Source organism: Coturnix japonica, chromosome 1 (assembly GCF_001577835.2).
Source record: "Coturnix japonica isolate 7356 chromosome 1, Coturnix japonica 2.1, whole genome shotgun sequence".
In the NCBI taxonomy this organism is placed as follows: domain Eukaryota; kingdom Metazoa; phylum Chordata; class Aves; order Galliformes; family Phasianidae; genus Coturnix; species Coturnix japonica.
The window spans coordinates 85,378-110,156 of record NC_029516.1 but is presented as its reverse complement, the minus strand read 5'-3'; the positions used below and the strand labels follow the sequence as shown (position 1 = coordinate 110,156).

The window sequence follows — 24,779 nt, the reverse complement described above, 5'->3', positions numbered from 1 at the left end:
CTGGTGCTGTGGGTAACAGCCCAAAATGCGTGTACCCAGCGAGTGGCACCTTCCCACGTGTTTGCTGAGCGCTGTGGGCTGAGGGTTATGTCATGTGGACATCCTATGTGACAGGGCCAGCGCAGCTCCACAGGGCAGTCAGCAAAATGCTTGGGTCAGGGTGACAGAAATCAGATGTATGGAAGAAAGTCAGGAGTCCCAGGACCTGGAGAGCCCTGACAGCTCTCTGTGCCTGTGATTTACAAACATGGCATGGTGAGCCTCCCTCCGCTGAAACCTGGGGTGTTTGGTACTGGTTATTGTCAAGCAAAGCTCTCCAAAAAGGATGAGCAAGAGACAGGATCGAAAATAATAATAATAATAACAATAATAATAATAATAATAATAATAATAATCCCTTTTAGCTGGTGCAAAGTGATGGCTTGTCCCAGGCAGCTGGCAGAGAGCAGCCCTTGTGGCCATTGCATCTCGAGAAGGGTGTGACTTTGTGCAGGAAGCAGGGAGGAGGCGATTACCAGAAGTGCAAATGGGAAGGAAAGAGAGACGTGCTGGGTGTTTGAGACAGTGGGTCTGATGGCAGGAGGAGCCGGGATTTGTGAGTTAGTCTGGATGCAAACTGCCATGGTTTCCTCAGTGTGGACTCCTGCACTTGGATCTCCAGCACCAAACAGCACCTCCCTGAACAGTGAAATCGCACTGTCTGCGAAGTATCGTCATGGAAGCCCTCAGTCACTGCAGAGGTAGGACCGCAGCCATCCCAGCAGCGAAACCCATGCTCTGTAGTCACTGTTCAACCACTCCACCTCTTCCTGGTGCTCTTTTCTGCCTGTAGAACAAAACAGCTTCCCCATGGCTGGGGGAACTGGACTCAGGTGACAGAGATCCTGCTGCTGGGCTTTCCCCAAGGCCAGCCCTTCCTCTTCCTCCTTTTCCTGGCCGCATACCTGGTCACGTTGCTGGGAACACTGTAAACTCTCCCTCGTACTCCTGGACTCCCATCTCCGCAGTCCCATGTATTTCTTCCTCAGCCACCTCTCCTTCTTGGACATCTGCTACTCAACGGTGACCATGCCCAAGGTCCTGGCAACAGCCTCAGCCCACGGGCAGCCATCTCCTACCGCGGGCTGCCTGGCACAGACCTTCTTCCTGATGAGCTGCGCGGGGTCTGAGTGCGCTCTGCTGGCCGTCATGGCCTACGACCGCTACGTCGCCATCGTGCACCCCCTGCACTATGCACAAGCCATGCGCCGGGCTGCACGTTGGGCCATGGCTGTGGGCTGCTGGCTGTGGGGTGTGCTGAATTCAGTGGTGCACACAGTGCTGGCTTCCCGGCTGTCCTTCTGCGGGGCCGTCCATCTGCAGCACCTCTTCTGTGACAGCCCCCCACTGCTGAGGGCCGCCTGCGGCAACACGCGGCCCACTGAGGTGGCCCTGCACGCAGCCAGCGTCTTTATGGGCTTCGGCCCCTTCCTGCTGGTGGTCGGCTCCTACCTACGCATCCTGGCGGCTGTGCTGGCCATGCCCGCGGCCGCCAGCCGACACAAGGCGTTCTCCACCTGCTCTGCCCACCTGCTGGTGGTCTCGCTCTTCTTTGTGACGGCCAACCTCAACTACAACCGGCTGGGTACCGACAGCTCGCTGCTGGCCGACTCGGTGGTGTCAGCGCTGTTCTGCATCGTCACCCCCGTGCTGAACCCCCTCATCTACAGCCTCCGCAACCAAGAGGTGCGGGTGGCCCTGCAGAGGGTCCTGGGTGGGCGGTGGGGCTCCTGGGGCTGTGGGGCTGATGTGGGACCCCTCCAGTGAGAGGGAGAATCGTGGGGCCATAGAATGGCTGGAGGGGACATTAAAGACTCTCCAGTTCCACCCCTACTGAGGGCTGGGTGCTCCCCACCAGCTCAGGCTGCCCAATGGCCCCACCCACAGCCTCAGGCACCTCCCCATCCCTGCAGGCATTCAAGACCAGGCTGGATGTGGCTCTGGGCAGCCTGGGCTGCTGGTTGGTGACCCTGCACACAGCAGGGGGTTGAAACGAGATGATCATTGTGGTCCTTTTCAACCCAGGCTGTTCTATCATTCTATGATTACGTGACTTAACATTTACAAAGGTTTCCATACAGTTCTTCAAGTCATCTACCGAGTCCCAAACAAATGCCTACGTCAGCACAATCTGCTTTCTTAGTCTCACTTCTCGGTTCAGCTTTGGAAGTTTATCTCCAGGTCTCCGGGTCTTGCACTCTGCTTCTTATGGTTCCATTCTCCAAAAAACACGGGTTGTTCCATTAAAGGACTTCACATCAGACTTCACAATAAGCATTTCCTTAACTAAAAATCCCCTGTCTCTCTGTCTATGTATACAGGCACACCTGTAAAAGCTCATCCTTCATCCTTTGTCTCTCTGCCTTCCTACCAGTTAGCTGGACTGGTTTTTAGACCAGCCATGGAAGGGGATACAAATGGGATGGAGCTGAGAACCTTTGCTTCAGCTCACTCAGCAGCAATGCAAACCACACAATCCCATGACTTAATTCAAAGAAGAAAATGCTTATTTTATTAAGCAGGGATGTGACACCCACAGCTCTGGGCAGTGATGCCAGGGTCTCTCAGCCCTCTGAGTAAAGAATTTCCTCCTAACGTCTAACCTAAACCTCACCTCTGTTAGCTTAAATCCATTCCTCCTGTCCTGTCACTGTGAGACCAGCCCCCTCCTACTAAGTAACCCCTCCAAGCAATGAGGGCTGCAGTGAAGTCTCCCTGCAGCCTTCTTTCCTCCAGCCTGAACATCCCCCTTACTCACAGCCATTCAAGGCCAGGCTGGATGGGGCTGTGAGCAGCCTGGTTCTGGTGGGAGTTGTCCCTGCCTACAGCAGAGGGCTGGAATGAAGTGACAGTTCCCTTCCAGCCCAAACTGATCAGATTCTATGACTGCATGCTGAGCTCAGCCCAGGACCCACTGCAGTCACATTGCTACAGGAGGATGCTGTAATTGGCAATTCCCTGTGGGACCAGACATGGGCTGCACTCAGCAGGGCTGGGAGCGGTGCTTGGGGTGACCAGAGCACCCAGCCGTGGGCTTGGCACCAGCACAGAGTGCAAAACTCAGCCCTAGCAGAAGTTCCACAGGCACAGCCTGCTGCTGCAGGTCAGCACTGCACTGAGATGAGCTCCCACAGCTCCTTGCAGGAGCTTTGGTCCTGGGGGTGTAGCTGGCACTGACTTGCACACCACTTGCACACCAACAGCTCCCTCCTGCAGCAGCTGCGAGCATCCAGCTCAGAGCTGCTTTAGATGAGGGCTGGTTTGCTTTGGGTTGTCATCTGAATGTTGCTTTAAAGCACTGCAAATTAAAAAATGCTGTGTTCAGTTTCTCTGGTCCCGCCGGCCTCACGCTCTACTTTTTCATCCTACCTGCAGAAACAAGAGCCCTCTTTGCTGTGCACTGTGTGCCATCACAAAATAAGGGGTCATGGCCATGATCAGTTCAGAACAGAAGAGTTTATTGCTTGAGCTACAGGGGGGAGCAGAGTGTGGCACAGAGATGGTGCTGCCGTGAGCTCTGACCAAACCAGGCTGCTGAAGGTTTGGTAGACCTCAAAGTGATGCAACCAACCCATGCCAGGGAATCAGGATGTGGCCAACAGCACAAGCAGTGGGAATCCTTTGGGTAAGGGAACCTCACCCAGAGTGAACAATTCACTCCTTTCTTTATTAATTTCTACTGACAGGTGAGCTAATTAGCTGCAGGTAACTATTTCTGCAGTGGGACTGGGTGGGCTGACTTCAGCGCACCGAGGATGACCAAGCACCTGTGTGTGAGCACTTACAGTCCTTAACAGCACTGATGGGGCCCTTGGAAATATTGCCAACAGAACTGCTGGTCCCTCTGCTGGATGGAAGGGATGTTCCCCACAGAACACTCCCCTTTGAGCCCCCTGGGTGGTGACCCGAGTGAAGCTGTTTGCTTTTTTCCTCTTGCTCCAAGACACATTGGACCATCCTGCAGGTGGGAGCCCATCCCAGGAAACAGGCACTTTCAGCCTTCACAGCTCCTGCCACCAACACCCTCATGGGGGAGGGTCACAGCCCAGGGCATCACCTCTTATTCTCCAGCTGCAACTGCTGGACTTAGTCCTCTGCGTAGAACCACAGGACCAGTGAGGTTGGAAAAGACCTCTGAGATCCCCAGTCCAACCCCAGCCCATCCCACTGCCCACATCCCCAAGTGCCCCATCCCTGTGCTCACCCAACACCCCCAGGGATGGGGACTCCCCCCTGCCCTGGGCAGCTGTGCAGTGCTGACCACTCTTTGGAGCACAGCTTGGTTCCCATCTCCACCCTGACCCTCCCAGCACCGTCAGCCCATCCCCTCTCATTCTATTGCTGTTCCCTGGAATAAAGGTCTGACCAATGGGGGTGACAAAGGGCACTCCTTCCTGCCCTGACCACATCACGGTTGGTGTTCCTTGCCTGAGAAGTGCCCTGCTGGAACAGAAATGAACACAGTCCTCCTGCACCTGCTGTGGTTGATGCATGGGATGACCCAGACAGAAAAGACATTGCATATCACACCCATAAGTTCTGGAACCATCCCACCTTTCTCAATGGGATGTGAATCAGAACCCACCCTGGACATTTTCTCCCACACTGCTGGTTTATTCATGGCTATTCCTCGCATGCAGCCATGCCAAGCTGAGTCAGATTAAGCTAATAATGCATGAAGGACTGAAGCGGAGAGAGACGAAGGTTTGGGAGGAGGCAGTTGGACCCTGGCCTCACTGCAGGAGCTTCACGTAGTTTGCTGGGAAGAGCCCCACTTTGCCATGGCACTGCCCTCTCCACCAGCCTTCATCCACCATCTCGATGTGTGTGATGGTGTCATTGGGATCGAAGGAAATCTCATCATCTCCATCTGCAGGGATTGATCAGAGAAGATGGTGGCCATGCAAAGGTAACGTTGGGTTGGACTGGTTTACACCCCTCCCCTCCTTTTCCCCATGCAGGCTGATGAGTCACAGAGCTTATCTCACCCAACCTCCATCCCTGCAACCAGCATGAACAGAGCGGAGCAAGGAGAGGAACCTCTCAGGTGAACAATGAAACAGCCATGTTTCAAAGCAAGCTCTTCTTCTACTTTCCATGAGGAAGACATTTAACCAACCGAGCCCAAACCCTTCCACCACAGCTGGTGTGAGCCACCATCTCCCATTCCCCGCTGAGCTCCCAGGGCCCCCATGCTGGGGTGAGCACCTTTCACACTGCCTGCATAGCAAACTCACCTCCTTGGTAATCATAGAGGGCCACTGCACAGATCCCAGGGCTCTCCACCTCGTAAATGCTGTCCATTCCCCCTGCAGAACACAGGACAGGTAGATGAGACAGAGGCTGAAGGCAGCCACAGAGATCTGTTTGGTGCCCATCCGTCCATCCTGCAGCGAAGCCACATCCAACCCCTGATGGCACAGAGCAGCGCACCGCGGCTCAGCACACAGCATGCATTGCTTCTATGGCTGGGAGGAGGGAGCAGCAGTCCTGGTGCTCTGTGATCCTCCTTCAGACAAAGCCTGGACAGAACTCCAGCTCCTCCCTCCCACCAAGTAAAGCGGCAATGGAAACAGCAGCAGCCACTCGTGCAGTTTGCTCACATACTCCCCACTCCCCTGGCATCGTGGAGGCACCAGCAGCTCAGATTCAGAGAACTGTGAGCTGTGAACTATCAGAGCCAGCCCTGCAGCAAAGGAAACACTGCATCAGGTGCAGCCCTCCTGCCCTCACCTTCAGCAGACACCCACTGCCCAACCCTGCACCCCACAGCTCTGATTCACACCTCAGAGCAGGGTGAGGGGCTGGGATGCAGCCAGGTCCCAGCCAACATGGGCTGCTGACATGACAACAGGACTTAGGACACCAAGCCCCTCTCTGTCCATCCATCCCATGATGCAAACAGACACCGAGGCTCTTTCCCTCACACTCACCCCTGCAGGTCTGGCTCTGGCTGGGCTCCTCGGGCATGATCTCATCATAGTCCCCCCCTTCATCCTCCTCTCCCAGGCTGTAGGTGGCACCCGGCTGTCCCACTGGTACCGGCAGCTCCTTGTAGCCAGCGCCTGCACTGACGCTGTCGCAGTAGTCGGAGTGCTCCAGCAGCTCCTCGTAGTCTCCACCAACATCAAAAGTCTCGCTGTAGATGGGCTGCTCCTCCTCCTCGGTCAGATTTGCTTGCCTTGGGGGCAACACAGGTGCTGCCTCCTCCTCCTCCTCTCCTTTCTCCTCCTGCAAAACAGGAAAACAACAGGAAAGTCACCTGCAAAGCACCCACTGAAGGCAGCTCCTCATTGCACAGCACCCAACCAGGTGCATCCACAGCACCAAAGAGCATCATCCACACCCAGAGCTCAGCCATCAGCTCAGGGCAGACTCTCATGGCTCACGTATCCAAGTCTATCTCACACCATACAGCCTGCTGTACTGCTGCAGCAGTGACCAACCCCCCCAGCCCACCCTGAGCAGCTCAAGGTGCTGTGCAGCCATGTCCCACCACCACCCCAGTGTTTCCCCCTCCTCTCCCTGCAGGACTGTGGGGTGCAGCCCCTCCACCCCCTCTCTCAGCACCTGCTTTCCTCTTGGTGTGGGCTCCTGCTCAGCTCTCTCAGGGACCCTTGCTGGCACAGGGGCAGGAGGTGGCTCCATGCGGTCAATCTCTCTTTGTGGGATTTCCTGTGGAGGAAAGTTGCCAGAGCCCTTCAGTCCCTTTCAACCACATCCATCCCCATCAGAGCAACTCTCAGATGATTCTCCTGCTGAAATCTGTTCCACATGCCACAAACCATCAGATGGACACCAGTGGGTCTGCAGAACAGTCTACTGTGCTGGTCCTGGAGGTATGAGTTGGTGATGGCCACAGGGAGATGGTGGCCATGGGGAGGTGGTGGCCATAGAGAGCTGGTGGCCACAGGGAGGTAATGGCCACAAGATGGGGGCCATGGGGAGGTGGTGGCCATAGGGAGATGATGGCCATGGGGAGGTGGTGACCATGGCTCACCTTCCGCCTTGCCGCATGGCCCTCCCGCGCCTGCCGCCTGGCCCGCTCCTCTTCTACCTGCCTCCTGCTCTCCTCTTCTGCCAACTTAGCCATGTTCTCAAACCGTGACCGCAGGCTGCTGGCACCACTGGAGGCTGATGCATGGAGGATACCGTTGATGAAGACTGCCCAGTGGCTCCTTCCCCCACCCCAAGTACCAGAGGAAACCCATCCCTCCACAGCCCCCAAAGGAACCTCCTTGCAGCCGCCTTCCTCAGCCCCCAGCACTGCCCAGTGCCTGTGATGTGTTGCCACCAGGGGACATGGGTCCCAGTGAGCCCTGGGTGGGTACACACTTCTCTCACACAGAATCACAGAATCACAGAATCACAGAATGACCCGGGTTGGAAGGGAACTCAAGGATCATGTAGTTCCAACCCCCCTGCCTAGCAGGGCCACCAAACATACACATTTACTAGATCAGGTTGCCCAGGGCCCTGTCCAACCTGGTCTTGAACACCTCCAAGGACGGGGCATCCACAACCTCCCTGGGCAGCCTGTTCCAGGACCTAACCACTCTCCTAGTAAAGAACTTCCCCCTAACGTCCAACCTAAATCTTCCTTCTTTTAACTTAAAACCATTTCCCCTAGTCCTGCTATTATCAGCCTTTCTGAAGAGTTTACTCCCCTCCTGGGAGTAAGTTCCCTTCAGGTATTGAAAGGCTGCAATGAGGTCACCCCGCAACCTTCTCTTCTCACCTGCCTCCACTGGTTGTGTTTTTTCATATCTGGAGGTTGGACCTTCCATCTCATCGAAGCCAGCAGCACTCTGCAAGGGGAAGGGAGCCGAGCATTCAGTGTGTTAGGCTGAGATCACCCCAGAGGTTTGGCCGCAAGCTTTGCTCTCAGCAGTGCCTGTCTTCATCAGTAGGAATGCCACAGCCCAGAGGGGACGGAGTGCCTCCCTGCACTGGGGGATGTCTGCTGCCCTCAGCCAAAGGCCATGGCTGTGCCTGCAGAGGGGTCAGCATCTGATCCCAGGGGGCAGCAATAGGATGAGGGGGGATGGGCTGACAGTGCGCTGGGAGGGTCAGGGTGGAGATAGGGACCAAGCTGTGCTCCAAAGAGCGGTCAGCACTGCACAGCTGCCCAGGGCAGGGGGGAGTCCCCATCCCTGGGGGTGTTGGGTGAGCACAGGGATGGGGCACTTGGGGACGTGGGCAGTGGGCACAGTGGAATGGGGTGGGGTTGGGGATCTCTGAGCTCTTTTCCAACCTCAGTGAGGTTATAGAATAGCTCAGTGATTCTAAGAGCACTGATCAGACTCACCTTATCCACCCTGTCCTTCTGGACCCCATAGCGGCCTCCAAACCCCCTGGCATAGTCTGTATGGAAAATCAGAAACCAGTTTATATTCTAGAATACTACATGGTTCACTCCAAAAGTAATACGTCCAATTTATTTCCATGAAAACTACAACAGACACAAAGAGCCCGACCCAGGGACATGTACCTACGTCCCCCATCAATCTGCTATTCCACACTCCAAGCCCTGCTCTGGCCAAGCTCACCCATTGCTTTGGGGCTCATGATGCCCCCCCAGCTGCCCACACACCCACATTATGCTGCATTTGGGTTTTGGCAGCGTGAACCATCAGCTCTGCACCCATCTGTACCTGTTTGGGACGCGTGGGGCTGCACGTCCTCCTGGTGGTCCCAGCCCAGAGCACTCTTATCCTGGCGATCTCTCTGGACTCCAAACTTCCCACCGAATCCCACTGAATAATCTTCAGCCACGGGGATCCCAATTGTGGCATAGGGGGGAACAGGGAACAGAGAAGAGAAGTATCAGCGTAGTAAGCTTGGGGCTGTAATGCCCACTGTAGTGGCCCTATAGGCTGCTCTGGGCTTAGGGAGGGGAGGTCACCTTTCTGTGAGTCGTGCTTCTCTGTCTGGCTCTTGTAGTCAAACCCCACAGCTGCTTTGTCCACTTTGTCCCTCTCCACACCGTAACGGCCACCAAAACCCTTGGAGTAATCTGAGGGGGTGTGCAGTGAGGTGCTGGGGAGCTGCAGGGAGGGGGAGAGCAGCGGGGGTGGGGGAATGGCAGCAGGGACTGGGAATGGCAGCAGAGATGGAGGAGGAATAGCAGTGGGGATGGGGAAATGGCACCAGGGAAGGAGAACAACAGAGCAGGGGTTGGAGGGCTGGGAGCACCCCAGGGGCCATTGAGGATGAGGATCTGGGGGAACGAGGGCATGAGCAAAGTGACTGATGGCAGCAGGAGTTGGAGGGTGATGAACAGGGGGGACATGGCATGGAGTGAGGACTTGGGGTCACAGAACGTATGGCAAACAGTCATGGATGGCTGGCATTTGCCACAGTGGAACCTCAGATCCCAGATGGAAACCACCAACCGTGGGAGCTCAGCAAAAGCTGAAAAGTACATTTCTGGATACATGCTCCCTCCACCTCTGTGTCATTGGGATGGAGGCGCAGCACTCCCTCCTTACACCTCCACTCCCTACATCCCCACAAAGCACCCCGTGGTAACCGCTGTCTCTCTGTTGTTACCCTCCAAACATCGCCCCATTTTTGGCCACCATCCTCCAAAATCTCAGCCCTGTCCTATCCTCCCTTCATAGCCCCCGTCACCAAATCCCACCTTAAATGGGGAGTGCATCACAAACAAACACTCCATGTGCTGCGTTCAGCAGGTAGAGCTTTTCCAGCTGATACCTCAGCACTAAAGATTCCAGTACAGGAACATCATCACAGGGACCAGCACACAGACCAGCAGGGGTGTGTGTGTCTACTGCAACGTCTTTCCTTATCTCTCACATCCTTATTTTGCTCCGAGGTATTTCTATGCTTCCACACAGCCTGTAGTCCCGTGTCTACAATTAACTTCCTATGCAGTAACGTGCTCTGGTGTCACGGCTGCCTCTGACTCTTCACACTTCTTTCCCCAGCAGTGATGTTCTCCTCATGTTGGCCTCAAGCACTATGAGGTTCTTTGCCCTCTGTCCTTCCTTTGGCTGCAGAATATTTCACCTTTGGCTTCAGCTCTTGAGGTGTTCCCTGTGAATGCAGCTGCTCCTCTGCACACCTCTAAGTTTGCCTCAGTGACCCCCAGAGTTCTGCACAGGTTTGGATGCTGTAGAGCCTTTTGTTGCCATATCCATTGCTGTGCTTTTTTCTTATATATCTTTGTGTGTGTGTGTATAATCACTTCTCATTGCATTCTGCACACAGCAGTTCCTCAGAGGGACTTTTAAAGCACCAGGAGCACCACTCCCCCCTCAGCACATTGGGGTTGGGGGGTCCTCTCTGCTCAGCCAGGAGTTTCCAGGAAAGCAAAAGAGAGCAGTGATAGGGATGGACAGAGCAGGGCAGGGCAGCAGGGTGAGCAATGGGATTCTGCACTGAGTGGGAGAGCTGGGATAACAGGGCTGTAAGCAGCAGCCAGCTGGATGACAGGAGCAGGAGGGCACTGCAGAGCACTGAGGTCCAGGTGTGCCATGGACTTGCCTTTCTGGGATGAGTGCTTCTCCACTTCTCCCTTGTATTCAAACCCCAGCGCTGACTGGAACACAAAGGGAGGAATGGTGTTGTGCGGGGGCCAGGTCCCACCAGCAGCAGGGTCTGAGTCCAGGGATGGAGGGCAGCATGCCATGCATGCACATAGAAAGCACCTGGGCAGGGCCTGACTCCAGGGACGGAGGGCATTATGCCATGCATGCACGTAGCAAAGCACTTGGGCAGGATCTGACATGGAGATGCGTGGGATGGAGGGCACTGTGCCACACACACACATTGCAAAGCACTTGGGCAGTGACACTGCAGGTCCCACAGCAGCAGTAGCAGGGATGCAAACACAGCACTGCATGCAGAGCACAGCGCATAGACGTGGGTGCAGAGCTCATGGCCACCTGCATGCTGCAAGCTGCAAGCTATCAGCTCCCGCCTTGCACACGGGAGGTGAGCTGCACATTGCAGCGTGGTGCACAGCACTCTGAGCCCTGCATGCATCAGGACATTGAAAACTGCGTGGATAGCCCCAGTGCAGCACAGGCATCCCTCTGCTGCTCCGCTGAGCGCACCTTGTCGGCTCGGTCCCGCTGCACGCCGTACTTCCCCCCGAAGCCCTGAGCTGCATCAGTCTGCGAGGAATGCTTCCCAACAGCGGCCACGTACTCATGGCCCACAGCGCACTGGGGAGGGAGGAGGCACAGTGTGAGCTCAGAGCAGCGGGACAGACGGGCACTGCTCTGCTCTGCTGCCAGGAGGAGTGTGGGGTGACCTGAGGGTCCTGACTGATCAGTGATTGACCATCTATCGACCAGTGGTCAGCTATGAGCCAGCAGTGTGCCCTGGTGGCCCAGGAGGCCAGTGGGACCCTGGGGTGCACCATACAGAGTGTAGCCAGAAGGGTAGGGAGGTGCACCTCCCCTCTGCTCTGCACTGGGGAGGGCACAGCTGCAGCACTGCACTCAGTGTGGGCCTCCCCAGCTCAGGGCAGAATGGGAACAGCTGGAAGAGCCTGACAGAGGGTGCAGAGATAATGGGACCCGGAGCATCTCCTGACAGGGGTGGGCTGAGAGCCCCAGGGCTGTGCACCTGGAGGAGAGGAGAGAGGGGATGTGAGCAGTGCGGATGGATATCTGATGGGCAGGGGTATGGGGGGGAGCAGGGCTCTGTTTGGTGGTGCCCAGCGCCAGGTTGAGTGCAGTGGGCACAGAATGGAGCCCAGGGAGATCTGCCTGATGTGCTGCGAGGGTGGTGGGTTGTTATTCACTGCTTCTCCAAACCCAAAAGGGAGGCACTGACTGAGCTGTTGGCACAGAGCTCTGTTCTGCTGAGGGAAATGTTGCAAGGACTCAGCAGGGACAAATTACATGGATGGGTTCAAGCACATTTTGAAGAGAGTCTATGGGCTGAGTGGTGTGCTCGGCACAGCCCCCCCCTTCAGGGCCAGGGCAAAAAACAGGGACAGAAAATGAACATTTCCAATTAGCTCAGGGGAGACCCCCAGTTCCGTCACCTTGTCCATTCGGTCCCGCTCTGTCCCAAATTTGCCCCCGTAGCCATACGAGGCCTTCGGGCCGCTCTCCAGCTCCTTTTTCTTGATGACCTCGTGCTCCTCGGACACTCTGCTCCTCAGCTGATGGATGCTGCGGGCCGGAGAGCATCGCTGCGCTGCGGGGCTCTGCAGCCCCGACCCCTCCTGGCCATGCCCACCCAAACCACCCCCCACCCCCCGCACTCACTCGATGTGCTCGGCCCGCCCGGAGCCCGCGATGCTCTTGGCCCCCCATCGCTGCTCCTTCTCGGAGATGTCATTCTGCGGAGCGAACCGCCCCCGTCAGCACCGCCCGGAGCCCGGAGAGCCCCGACGGCCCCGCGGGGGTGGGAGGAGGGGAGTGGGGGCGGGCCGATGGGGCTGCACCCCCCTATACATCGCTGCATGTAGGGAGCGAGGTCTTCTCGCTGAGGGTGATGCTCAGAGAGGTGATGGAGCCCCTGATGGAGTTGTGGGTGCCCCTGCTCACCGCAGAGAGTGGGAAGAACCACTCTGTGATCCTACGAACATCCCTTCCAGCCCAACCCATTCCACAGTCCTACTAAGGCCCTCTCCAATTCGGATCATCCTATAGTTCTTAGATGGTCTCTTCCAACCAAAACCATTCTGTGATCTTATAAAGGTCCCTCCCAACCCAAACGACTCCACAATCCTATGAAAGTCTCTAACTCAAACCATTCTACAGTTCTAAGGAGGTTCGCTCCAACTCAACCCACTCTGTTCTTCTGTGAAGGTCACTTCCAAATCCAACCCAAACCATTCTGTGGTGCTATGAAGGTCCCATCCAACCCAAACCATTCTGTGATCCTATGAAGGTCCCCTCCAACCCAAACCATTCTATAGTCCTAAGAAGGCCCCTTTCAACACAAACCATTCTGTGGTTCCACAAACTCTCCCCTAATGCAAAACTACAAACACCCCCGTGCCAAACAGAAGATCCCAGCCCCTCCATGCTGAGCCCCCCGCAGGCACTCACCACGAAGTCGGGGTCGGTGTCCCAGTCATCACTCTGTGCCTCCACCTTCACCAACACGTCGTGGCCCACCACCGCCTTCCACATCTGTGGGGCAGAATGTGGCATCACTGGGACTGCGGGGGCACTGGGGGTGGGGCAGGGCCACGGTGAGGTGAGTCATCTGGTCCCACAGCCCCCAGTGAACAGAGACACCAGCACATAGATCAGGTGCTCAAAGGCCCTCCAGCCTAACAATGATGCCATCGTAGCAGCTGTGTAACAGTGGGTCACCTGCACTGGTGCAGGTTTGTACATTGGTGGCACATGGGCTCTCATTCATCCCTGGTGAAATGTGCCTATGTTGAAAAGCAGCGCTTTGTAGCTGAGAATTTGCTCTCTCAAACAGCATTTCTGTGCTCCTTGCCTCTGCTCCGAGATAAACAGGCATTACTTTCGGAGCAAAGCACAGGAGCCCGGAGGGGGCAATAGGCCCATGGGGAGGAAGTTATAAAACAAAAATAGCGTGAAATCTCGAGCTCCTGCATTTCACTTTCAGGATGACTCTGAAAAAAGACAAAAAAGTCCCTCCCAGGCAGAGCTGCGCCTGCAGAGCAGCGGAAGGAAGTCTGGTTGCACGGGGCAGGCAATGCGGGGCTGCTCTTCCCATGGCCCAAAGCAGCTTTGCAATGGGGCAGAGAGAAGAACTGCAGTGCTGTGCCCCACACTGCTATAAACATCACCTCAACTGGGGGAAACCTGACAGGAGGGGCTGGGTGGGCTTTGTAGGGACCCTCAATTCACACGTGTTGATGCAGTGTGCACAGGGCAGCTGCTTCCAGCGCAAGGTGTTGGTGCTGGGCTGGGAAACGCCGTCCCAGCAGCATGTGAACCCCCAGCACTGCTCATTGCACAGAGTGAACGAGGGGCTGGGGAGGAGGGAACAGAAAGCACAGAGCAGGGATGGAGGTTGTGGTTGAAAGGAGCCAGGCAGAAAGCAGAGGATGGAGGAGAGGGAGATTTACTGCAAGGATTTGACCCTCAGGAGTTAAAATAATAACAGCGCTGATGGTAGTAGTGGTAATAATGGAAGTGCATCCCTCCTCTGTGCTGCTGAGCTCAGCAGTAACTCCATTGCAGATCACAGCCAATAAATCACCCCAGCACCACTGCCCAGAGCTGTGGGTGCCCCATCCCTGCAGGAGCCCATGGCTGTGGATGGGGCTCTGGGCAGCCCAAGCCTGGGGGATACTCAGCCCAAGACGGAGGGGTTGGAACACGTTGTGTTTAAGGTCCCCCTTCCAACCAAAGGCATCCTTTGATTCAATGCTTCTGTGATGACAACAAGCAGAGGAAGCAGGAAGGTGGGTGTGGATGATGCAGAACAACCCAGAAGCACCTTCCATCTCCTTTTTCCATCCTCACCTTTTACCATCTCTCACTCCAAACACTTCTATGGCCCATTTGTGTGCACAGCAGCAGCAACCCGGCACAGGGCTTCCAGCCAAGGCAGCCATTGAGCAGCTGCTCCAACTCCAACCTGGAGCTCTGGGGTCTGACTGCTGCTCCAGGAGACTCCTGACCACCTCCTCCCCAGCACCTCCCACCATACAGCCTGGGCACTTTAACAAACCACAGCTGTAACCATGGCCATGGGGATCAGTCCTGTCCTTCCCCCATCATCATCCTTCCCCCCTTCCTTCGGTTGGACTGGATGATCTTGGAGATTCCATCCTTGGTGATTCTGTGATTCCCCCAGAGCAGATGGTCATTGCAAGAGCTGCTCCCATCGTTCCCCCAGAGCAGATGGTCAACACGTGAGAATAATGGTTCTTTAGAGCTTCAAATACCAAAAGGACGATGACCCCAGAACCAAGTGAGCAGTAAATGCTGAGCACCACCAACCCCTGCCCAGGAAGCAGCTCTTTGCCTACCAAAGCACTTCTGCCATTGCGCCCCCCACCCCCAGGACCCCCCGCTATCCTCACCTTGCCCCACCACCAGCTCCTGCTGATGGGTTCACCGTCCTTGGGCCCAGCACTGCAGCTCACAGCGGCCTCAGGGCTGCACCGGGTTCCTGTTTTCTGCACTTCCTCTCCCAGCCCCCAACGTCGCGGTTCCCTCCGCTCCGATGAGGGGAACGCGCTGCACAAAGAGCTCCACGTGTGGGTAGGGCTCAGTGGGGCACGATGGCATTGACTGTGCCCAAACCAATGGTGGTTCCAGCTGGGCTCCCGCCAGGAAGGGCCTGAAGCCCCACAGCCAACGACTGCAAAGATCACACAAAAGAAAGCTGCAATGCATGGCTGCAGCGATGGTGCAATGCTGGGCTCAGCACTGTAAACTGCAATTAGAAACCCACGTATATCCATATGTACACATGTATTTGTATATAGACATGGATGTCTATATACATACATACATATGTCTATATACATATATCCATATATACATATATATGGATATATAATCTATAGAAAGTAAATAGTCTGAGGTAGGAATAGGGAAAGGACGCAGCTGAAGAGCCCTAAGCACGTTCAGACCAAGCTCTGCCTTTGCTGCTCGCTGCTGGGAATGCCCAGTTTCAGAACAGGCACAAACCACTTCTGCACCAAACAGACCTTCTGAAACCAAGACGACTTCCTTTCTGAATGAGGCCCTGAATTTGAGTCCTCTGCAGAAAACGGGCTTTAAGGAAACACTCACTACCTGCAGTTCTTATGCTTATTAAATGCAGCGGGGCCATTACTCTTACAGCACCCTATAATTAACTTCCACTCCAATGGCATTGTCCGATTACAGTAGTGAATATGAAGTGATGCCTTTGGCTATAAAAGACAAGAGGATGGTGCTGTATGTCCCACCCCAGGCATCTCCAGCATATGGGCACCAACCACACCTTCCCAGATGGGCCATACAACCCCATCCCAGTGCAGAGCTGGGTTACATCCACCTGAGAATAAATAAAAGCAAACCCAGACAAACCTTTGGATTTCTTGGAGCTGCTTCTTACAGCACAGCGTTCTCAACTTCTTTGGTCATGTCAGCTAAAGCTGAAGACGCCGAGAGGTGAGAGGAGAAAGGTTGTCTCTGTGGGCATCCAATTGGAACAAACAGACCTGATGGAATGAACACATGAGGAAATGCACAGAGGGTCCTGGAGAGCTCCGAGGTTCACATGGCGACACAACACAACTTCCATCTGAAAAATACTCTTTATTCTATACAGGAGCACATGCCCCGGGAAGCTGTAGGAAAAGTTTTTGGTCACAGAAGTGTATGCAGCTGAGAAAGTCCATGAAGATCATGGGGGTAGTGCACAAAGGGATACGTAGTGCCAACGCTCTGCCAGAGATCCCATTGTTTTAGTTACAGTGATGAATTCAATCCACCTTCAAAGAGGCTTTGCAGCAGCTGGGACTGCTGGGTTACCAGCAGCATCGGAACCTCCTCTTTCCCATGTGGAAAAATGCAAGTTGAGCACTGCACCACAAAGCAGCCAGGACCCTCCCTGCAAGGACCCTGAACGTATTGCAGCCTGGCCAACAGCAGGAAGCTCAGCTCAACTCCCCTGCATTCAACATTCTCCCTTTGGAAGAGGACTGTCCCAACTCCACGATACTGCAGGAGTTCTATAGAGAAGCACAGCTTCCCACACATCACACGTCGTCCAATCCAGACACACAGTTGGCCTCAGAGTCAGACAAGCCCAGGGCCCAGTGCCAGCACTGCACAATTCCTCCTCCATAAGCAGTGACACCAAAGGCCCAGAACTCCTCTCCCTTCCCCAGCACTGGGGGAACCCCTTCAGTTCTGATCCTCTGCCTCTGACTCAGGCCCACGTGATGGAAACACACAACAGAACCCTCCATCACAGCCCATATGGGCTTAACCTGGCGCAGCAGAGCAGGAAGCAGGAGCACAGCTGCTCTCCTTTTGAGAAGTTACTGAAGTGAGAGATAAAAAGCTCTTGCCTCATATTCAATAATTACATTTCTGAAGCTATTTTACAAGGCTGTCAGAGCAGACATACAGCTGTCTTTCAATGCAGTGCTCAGCAGGTCCCAATGTACTGATTTTGGCCCTACTTCAACCGTAGATGTAACCGAGCAGGAAATGTGGGTCTGAAATTCACATTCCTTAAAGTGTCCACAGTTTCCTTAGGATACGCATCTCAAACAGCGCTGAGCCACAGAGCAAACGGGAGATGTAAGGAAGGGAAGGAGTCTCCCTGCCTGGTTTCCCCCAAAGCTCAACCCACCCAGGATGAGGCTGAATGAAGATCTGGCATACCCTGGAAGCACTGAAGAACTGCAGCAATCCAGGAAGAATTTACACATCCCTACCATGGCAAAACGCTCCATAAAATGAGCGGCGCTCCCTCCAGGTACAGTAACAGATACTGTGACTGCCAGCAGGAGGACCCCAGCTCAGAAATTGTACTGCTCAATCATTTAAAACCACAGAATGAAGTGAGAGATGTCCTGGAAACACCGCGAGCAACAGTGCTGGCTGCTGCCCATCCCAACAGCAAGCACACACGGCACGCAGCAACCACCGGGCAGCGCTGCCCATAAGGGACTTGGAAAGAAGGCGGTGGGTGAAGTGCCTGTTCCAGCTGCCCTGCGGATGGGGAGCGTTGGCCCAGGATCACAGAGGGCTGTGGCTCAAGGAAGGGCCGCTGTTCCCATTCAGAGGTGGCCTGTGAAGCACAGGAAGAGCAGGACATGAAGAGCAAGCAGGTACATGGCCACCAGCATGGGCAAGTGGGTCCGGGAGTGGAAGAGAGAGCGTAACAGGCGCCGCAGTCCGGGGACATTCCGAGTCTGAAAGAGGGAAAGAGAGATTGGTCAAGCACCAGGAATGGCTGAGTGGCCAGCCACCCCCAGAGCACTCTGACCACAAAGATAAGTTCAAGCTTATCAGCACTAACTTTCCCAAACCCCACTGCCAGATCTGACCTCCAGAGCCACTCCCCATCAGAAAAGCTGCTCTCTTCAGATATTCTGCCAGCCAGCTCTCTCCAATTCCAATAGAGAAAGGCAACAGAAAGCAGAACGTCTCCCCTTGACATTTGCTCCATACAAACATCTCAGCCCCCCCAAGTGAAATATAAACAAAAGGACCAACGGTATTTTTCTGCTATAGTCTCAAGATCCTACGAGTCCCAACTCACCCCTCGCCCTCAAGGCTGGAAGATGGGAATGTGTATTTGTTGAGATCTTTCAGCCTCACCACTGAAAGGGCCTCAGGTCCTGCTGAGCAGGGCTGCCCTATGGTGATGCACCACAGGGGCCCTTTGGGGGTCCTCAGACAACATCACCTCTCCTGGCAGAGCCACAGAACAAAGGAGACCAGCAGAGCAAGCCAAGAGCAGAAAGCCACACAAACCCACTACCCAAACTGACTCAAAGATGCCCACAGAACTTTGCTGCTATGGGCTCACAGCTCTCAGCTCATGTTTCCATACACCAGACTGAGCTCAAACCACTGGCAGCTGTGACAGAAAACTCTTACCTTGCTGAAATTATTATCCATGGAGTCAATCAGCAAGGAATGCTCATGACCTGGAGCCACATCGATGCTGGTGCTCATGGAGGACGTCCACTCACTCGACTCCAACCTGACACAAAACAAACATACAACCATTAAACCAGCGTGCAGAACCACAGGGTGACCCAAGTAGCAACAGCCTGTTTTCCTCAGATATGGTCTCAAAATGAAATCATTCCCAGTTTCTGGAGGGTGGTGAAGCTGGAGCAGAGTTGGTATCTTGTGATCTCCATACAAATTACACACAGGAGGGATCAGCTGCTGCCCATGGGGTCCTTCTTTCCTCACCCCTCTCCCATCACTTTATAACTCTTTGATTTCTTTTGGTGCTGTTTTCTCTTTGCATGAACTACAAACTCTGACTCACCTGAGGTGTCTGTTTGGCTGTCAGTGAAATTTCATAGCATGTGACTTGCAAGGGCCCAAGACAGATGACTGAACTCTTTCTAATGCCATTAAATTAATTTGGAAGCCAGCTCTGCTTCCAGACATGCTGGTTCTTGCTAACTATTTCCCAGTGACAGACTTTCAAGAGTGGTAAGGCACTGTTAAAGGATGGAAGCAGCACTGTCAGTGTCACTGATGTGAAATCAGGTGATGTGAAGTGAGGGGACTTCCACAGCCTTTAATGCTGAAGGGGATAACGTTGCCCGAGTTGTGTAGCAGCTGCAAGGGAACTTCACCTACAGTTTTTTTCATTACTTTCTGCCAACATAAGCACTTGTGTCGGAAGGAAAACCACAACAGTGATGCAGAAGATTGTAATAGTGGGATTTACATGAGATGCTGCACCAAAACTGTTGGGGATGCATGCAGCATGAGTAGCTACAACAAAGCTCACTGACCAAATCCACTTCTACAGACAAGACAAAGGCACAGGGCTCACTGCTACTCAGCCTGACGCCCAGGCCAGGTCAGCCTCCTTTTCTCTACTGACTGTAGCAGCATCTCTGAAGCAGCCCAGGATCCACAGTGCACTGGGTATTAAAGAACAAGGTGCTGGCAGCAGAGAGCTTAGGAGAGAACACAGAAGGCACAGGGGGTGGCATGTGGACCTTCTAATATTAAATGTCTGCTGAAACACAGACAGGAGCAAAAAAAACCTGCCAGCCCAAAATTCCAGCTGAGCATCAGGACCAAGAAGTAACTGAATCTGGGATGCAACGACATCCTGAGGCCCATCTGGACACCCACCATTGTAACCTATTACAGGGAACTGCTTTAGCAGAGACTGGACTTGATGACCTCCTGAGGTCCCTTCCAAACCCTGCAGTTCTGTGATTCCGTGATCGTTGTGTGTTGGTCCCAACCCCCTGCATGACTTTTTGCCTTACAAAAGCGACTGAGTGCAATGGAAGGTGCAAACAAGGGGAATGAAAACGAGGAAAGTGGAGAGGAGGGATGGCCAGACTGAAGCTGAGCCAAGGAAAGGGGCAGAGGAAAGAGGTCTAAGAGGTCTACCCTAAATCAGTTGTTTCTCAGTATCCAAAGTTTATGCTTTTGGGCAATAAATTTACATTTAGGGAAATTTCTCAAGTCAAGACTTTTTTTTTACTCAAGACAGACAGCTGATTACTGAGCAGGCAAAAACCTTGGAAGTATCAGAAAAACTTTCTTTTTGGTACAAATTATGCTTTAAAATGGTTTGCTTCACTGGGAAAGCTGGCATTCCTGGCCAGAATTTATCCTACCACATTTTCCACTCAGTCGCTGCATTCTGCCTTTGTCTACAACTGAAGCACAGACAGAGCGCAGTCATTTAAAGAGCTGGGATCTCCACTGTTAGGACAGCACTGCCCCCACCTGCTGATGTGCTCCTGAGCTGCAGAGAGTGCTTCCTCAGCAGCCACACGGCGCTCCCGCTCCTCCTCCAGCTGCTCCTCCAGGTACCTCAGATCTTGCTTCGTGCTGCTGTGTAAGTGCTCAGTTTCAGACAATCTGTCAGAAAAAAGCAAGTATGTGCCAAATAGAACCAACTCCTGACCTGTTCAGTTTCTGTTCTATTTACTGATGCAGTAGGTGAATGGACACCAGCTCTCTTCCACTTTGCACAGAAAACAGATGTTTCTCATGAACATACTTGAATCATTTGGAAAGCAGGAAGGAGAAGAATGGTCTCACAAAGCTCCTATGTCACATCAGTAAGGAACATATGTCACTCCACCTTCCAAAAGCTGTTCACAAGGGGCACTAGGAACCACATGCTAGGTTACAATTGCAGATACATTCTCAGGCTAAAAGCATTGAGACTGTGCTAATTAATATACCTGCGCAGTCATTAAACAACTGGTCCATCAAATCAGAGATGCTAATTTGGCTGGTGACAGTCCATCATAACTGCTATTACATGATTGGGTGGTGACGCACTGGAACAGGTTGCCCAAGGAGGCTGTGGGTGCCCCATCCCTGCAGGCATTCAAGGCCAGGCTGGATGTGGCTCTGGGCAGCCTGGGCTGCTGGTAGGTGACCCTGCACACATCAGGGGGTTGAAACTGGGTGAGTATTGTGGGACTTTTCAACCCAGGCCATTCTATGACCCTATGACCCTATGTTTCCTCTCCATTGTTTGAAGTTCTGTGCAAAGAGACATCGCTAACCACAACTGTCCAGCATGTGTGACAGTTCTTCCACTCATCAAGGTCCTGCTGGGGAACTGAAGTGCTGAGAGCTCAGATGGTGCAGCCCAGCCAGGCTCCTCTTGACCCCAGGACCTCCATCAGCACTCACACCCCTCCTGGCCTCACAGTACCTCAGCTGCAGCTCCTGTAGCTCCGGTGTGTAACTGCCTCCAGGTTCATTCTTTTCTTGGGGTGCTCCAGGAGCAGCATCAGTTGCAAATGACCCCTAAGTGAAGGTACAAACACATGGCAGAAGACACTGAATGAGGAGGACAGAAGGCAGCCACAGAGCTGCTCATTTAGCAGAGCAGTAAGCCTTGCCCTCCCTTTCATTTTGACAGAGACCCTCACCATGCTTTTGTCCGCAGCCTGCAGCTCCTGGAGCTGCTTCTCCAGCACCAGGCAGCGGCTCAGAACCTCGTTGTACTGCTGGTGACTCTCACAGATGCTTCGGCCACTACCACGCAGTTGAAGGGAGAGGGCATTTTTCTCTTCATAGACCTGAGACAGCTGAGAAGACAAATCCTGAGTCAGGAGCTCAAACATTTCTGTGACAGCAAACCTGTTTCCCATGTAAGTGAGGGTAAGAATTCTATTGAGAATGTATGTGCTGCCACAGGGCCCATTTCTAAGGTCTGCTGACCAGTGATAATCTCCAAAAGCAGCTTGTAGAAAAGGTCTCCATCACAGATGGCCCTAAAACATCAACATGACGTACAGGATTGCTCCTTGCTCCCCTCTTCCCTCCCAGTATTAAACCTTTGGGAGTGGCTGATATAAGACCCAAAACTTCAAGCCAGAGGAACCTTGCACCACCAGAAATCTTCAGTTTAATACAGCAAAGTGCAAACTTCTGCACCTGATGGAAAGTCTGTGCACCAACACAGGACTGACAGAGAGTGCCAAGGCAACAGCTCTGCTCTGAAGGACTGGGGAGTTACAGCAGCTGCCCAGATGAGCACAACCCAGACAGACAGCCCTGCGAGCAAGGAATGCTGTATTCTGGGTTATGTCAGGAGAAGCAGAACCAGCAGAAAGAGGGACATTACTACCTGCTCTGCTTGGTACCAGTAAGACCACACATGGCATCAGTGACCAGTTTTGGGTCCCTCATTTCAAAATGGACAGAGAAATGGGAAAGAGTCCAGAAAAAGGCTACGAAGGTAGATGAAGAATTGGAGCATGTGATGGCTGCGAGAGCTGCACTGCTTTATCTTGGGAAAGAAAAGGCTGAAGGGTACAGCAGTTCCCAATTACCCTGAAGGGAGCCATAAAGCAGACAGAGTCAAGCTCTTTGGCAGCAACAGAAAATATAATAAGGGACTTATTTGTGGCTTGCAAAAACAAAACCATTTTCATTGAAAGTGAAGAGCAGCATTGGACAAGGACCCAGAGTGGCTTGGAAATGTCTTTTCTTGGCGGTTTTCACCACTATGGTAGGCAAGGGCATGGATGGTCTGATCTAACACTGTTGGCAGCACAGCTTTGAGCAGCAGAACAACATAAGGAATCATCTCCAGAAGTCTCTTCTAGCCACTACTTCTGATTCCGTGTTCCTTTGGTGAATGCCCACATGATCAGAAAGCCGTATTCCTCCTCTCTGAGCCCCACTGAAGCCTGCCTACTTTCCCCAGCCCAAGCACAGCCTCTACCTTGCTGTTCAACTGCTGAATTCGGAGCTCTTTTTGGTGCAGCTCTTTCAGGCTGTCACTTAGCTGAGCCCTCAGATGTTTGGTCTCTGCTTCCAGGCTTGAAAAGTCCCCTCTCACTGCTTCTGGATTGATCTGACAGGGAAAGAACAACAAAGAATACATCACACACAATGATCTGCTTTCCATTTCCCAATTATCCCTTTGTGTGTCAAAGGGGTAAAAGAAGATTCCCACCCTCCTCCTCCACCAACATAAAACAGTTCTGCCCTTGCTGGTGATGCTATGGCTCTGCACATGCAGCTGCAGCGTAGACCAAGTAAAGTACTCAATGGATTCCACTCCGCTTTTAGAACTGTCATATGGAAAAAGAGGGCAGAAAGACCAACTTTCAACCCTCAGCCTCTCTGGGCACGAGCCAGGATTGCAGATTCTTGCCTAATACAAACAGCAATAAGAATCCTGTAAAAGACTTAAAAATTAGAACGTGGTATTACAAAGGACTAAAACAGAAGATTTCAGATTCAAAATAGTGCAAGAAGGAATTCTAAAATCATCAGACTGGAAAAGCTGAGAGCTTCCAGAAGGAACTGCTCAGAGGGAACTCAGGTGCCCAGGAAACCCTGTCTCTTCTATTGTCCCAAACATTAGGAACAAAGGGAGGAGCACACAAGGTTAGGCCTGAGCTTTCTGAAAGCCTTCAAGATGCATTTCTGGTATAGACTTTGGAGGACACACAACAAAATCCAATACCAGTCCATGTGATGTCTGACCTCCAAAATCCAAATACAACCAACAGGCCCTAATTTGGCAGTACAGAATCTGTGCATTTCCACCCACCTTCCTTTGGTATTGCTCCTCTACAGCTTGAGCCTTGCTCAGGGGTGGCCTCATTTCTTGTACAACCTGCTGCAAGTGGCTCAGCTGCTGCTCTTTTTCTGCTATGAGCATCAGGCATTGCTCTTTGATGTTACCATTCTGCTCTTCCCAGGTAGTTTTCTCTTGCCTGCAAAGCATCATGCAAAGCAAATTACCACAGAGTTAACAGTGCCACATACAATATCCATTCATCCAGCTCAGAACAAGCCAAGGACATTTCCAACTATGTCCCATCATTATCACATGCCAAATAAGAAGTTGGATGTTGAAGACAAACTAAAGCAAAACCACTTCAGCAGAGAAACCCTAAAATCAGGGTTAAGGAAGTTGTCTCCATCAGCACCATCTCAGCTGAATATGCACGAGAGCCATTGCATGGATTCCAACACATAAACATGGGCCTTAGCTTCACTGGTGCAGCAGGAGCCACCCAGGAAATAAGCCTCCAGGCAGCGTCATTCTCTCACTTGTTATTTCTGAAGAACCTGAAATTACTTTTTTCCCCCTTCCTAGAACAGAACACGTTTGCCTGAGTCTGGTCCAAGAGGGGATGACAACTCACCAGCCTTAAATTACAGCCTTTCTTAATAGAATACATAAAGCAAGTGAAACAAAGGATTAAACCATCATATAAAATGAGTATTTTCTATACAATTACATCAGATAATAAAGGGTGTTCATTTCATTGTCAGCTCGGAATGGAGAGCTCTATGATTATATACAAATAAGCTGTAATACAAGAAATGGATGATGCTTCCTCTGAAACAGATGATACTGGCCACCTCTGGAGGAAATAAACCATAGAATCATAGATTGTAGAATGGCCTGAGTTGCAAAGGACCCCAATGCTCACCCCATCCAACCCCCTGCTGTGTGCAGGGTCACCAACCAGCAGCCCAGGCTGCCCAGAGCCACATCCAGCCTGGCTTGAATGCCTGCAGGGATGGGGCATCCACAGCCTCCTTGGGCAACATGTTCCAGTGCGTCACCACCCTCGGGGTGAAAAACTTCCTCCGAAGATCCAACCT

At 53.0% G+C, this 24,779-nt stretch overlaps 3 protein-coding genes across 5 annotated transcripts in view; 1 reads left to right on the top strand and 2 right to left on the bottom strand.

Moving 5' to 3' along the window:
* Positions 1 to 1,806, top strand: part of LOC116653155 (olfactory receptor 9Q1-like) — a 15,091-nt gene extending 13,285 nt beyond the window's left edge. Inside the window, 4 exon segments of the mRNA XM_032443444.1 lie at positions 833 to 964; positions 966 to 1,084; positions 1,087 to 1,121; positions 1,123 to 1,806. Coding sequence (XP_032299335.1) covers positions 833 to 964; positions 966 to 1,084; positions 1,087 to 1,121; positions 1,123 to 1,806 — 970 coding nt within the window.
* Positions 1,807 to 3,476: 1,670 nt separating this feature from the next.
* On the bottom strand, positions 3,477 to 15,286 carry LOC107316499 (hematopoietic lineage cell-specific protein). Its single transcript, XM_032446304.1, has 15 exons — positions 15,041 to 15,286; positions 13,077 to 13,160; positions 12,288 to 12,361; positions 12,062 to 12,191; positions 11,121 to 11,231; positions 10,549 to 10,603; positions 8,945 to 9,055; positions 8,694 to 8,804; positions 8,348 to 8,403; positions 7,778 to 7,847; positions 7,040 to 7,173; positions 6,610 to 6,714; positions 5,973 to 6,270; positions 5,277 to 5,348; positions 3,477 to 4,909 (listed from the first exon to the last, which is right to left on the bottom strand). Exons 2-15 carry the CDS (start codon positions 13,158 to 13,160, stop codon positions 4,773 to 4,775), a joined length of 1,548 nt encoding a protein of 515 aa, XP_032302195.1. The 5' UTR covers positions 15,041 to 15,286; the 3' UTR covers positions 3,477 to 4,772.
* Positions 15,287 to 16,248: 962 nt separating this feature from the next.
* Positions 16,249 to 24,779, bottom strand: part of GOLGB1 (golgin B1) — a 36,308-nt gene continuing 27,777 nt past the window's right edge. For all 3 annotated transcript variants that reach the window (XM_015865622.1, XM_015867267.1, XM_015866408.2), the window contains exons 16-22: positions 23,713 to 23,878; positions 22,876 to 23,007; positions 21,575 to 21,733; positions 21,355 to 21,449; positions 20,409 to 20,543; positions 18,570 to 18,675; positions 16,249 to 17,878 (exon numbers count right to left, since the gene is read on the bottom strand). In XM_015865622.1, the coding sequence (XP_015721108.1) occupies positions 17,744 to 17,878; positions 18,570 to 18,675; positions 20,409 to 20,543; positions 21,355 to 21,449; positions 21,575 to 21,733; positions 22,876 to 23,007; positions 23,713 to 23,878 (928 nt within the window). In that variant the 3' untranslated portion in view covers positions 16,249 to 17,743. The remainder of the gene's footprint in view (positions 17,879 to 18,569; positions 18,676 to 20,408; positions 20,544 to 21,354; positions 21,450 to 21,574; positions 21,734 to 22,875; positions 23,008 to 23,712; positions 23,879 to 24,779) is intronic.

Excerpts from the sequence above, each read along its gene's own strand:
- LOC107316499 (XM_032446304.1), bottom strand. The coding sequence starts at position 13,160 with ATGTGGAAGGCGGTGGTGGGCCACGACGTGTTGGTGAAGGTGGAGGCA. Across the intron at positions 10,604-11,120 it reads AGCGGGACCGAGCCGACAAG|TCAGCGCTGGGGTTTGAATA; the intron begins GTGCGCTCAGCG and ends TTTGTGTTCCAG. Across the intron at positions 9,056-10,548 it reads GAAGCACTCATCCCAGAAAG|ATTACTCCAAGGGTTTTGGT; the intron begins GCAAGTCCATGG and ends ACACCCCCTCAG.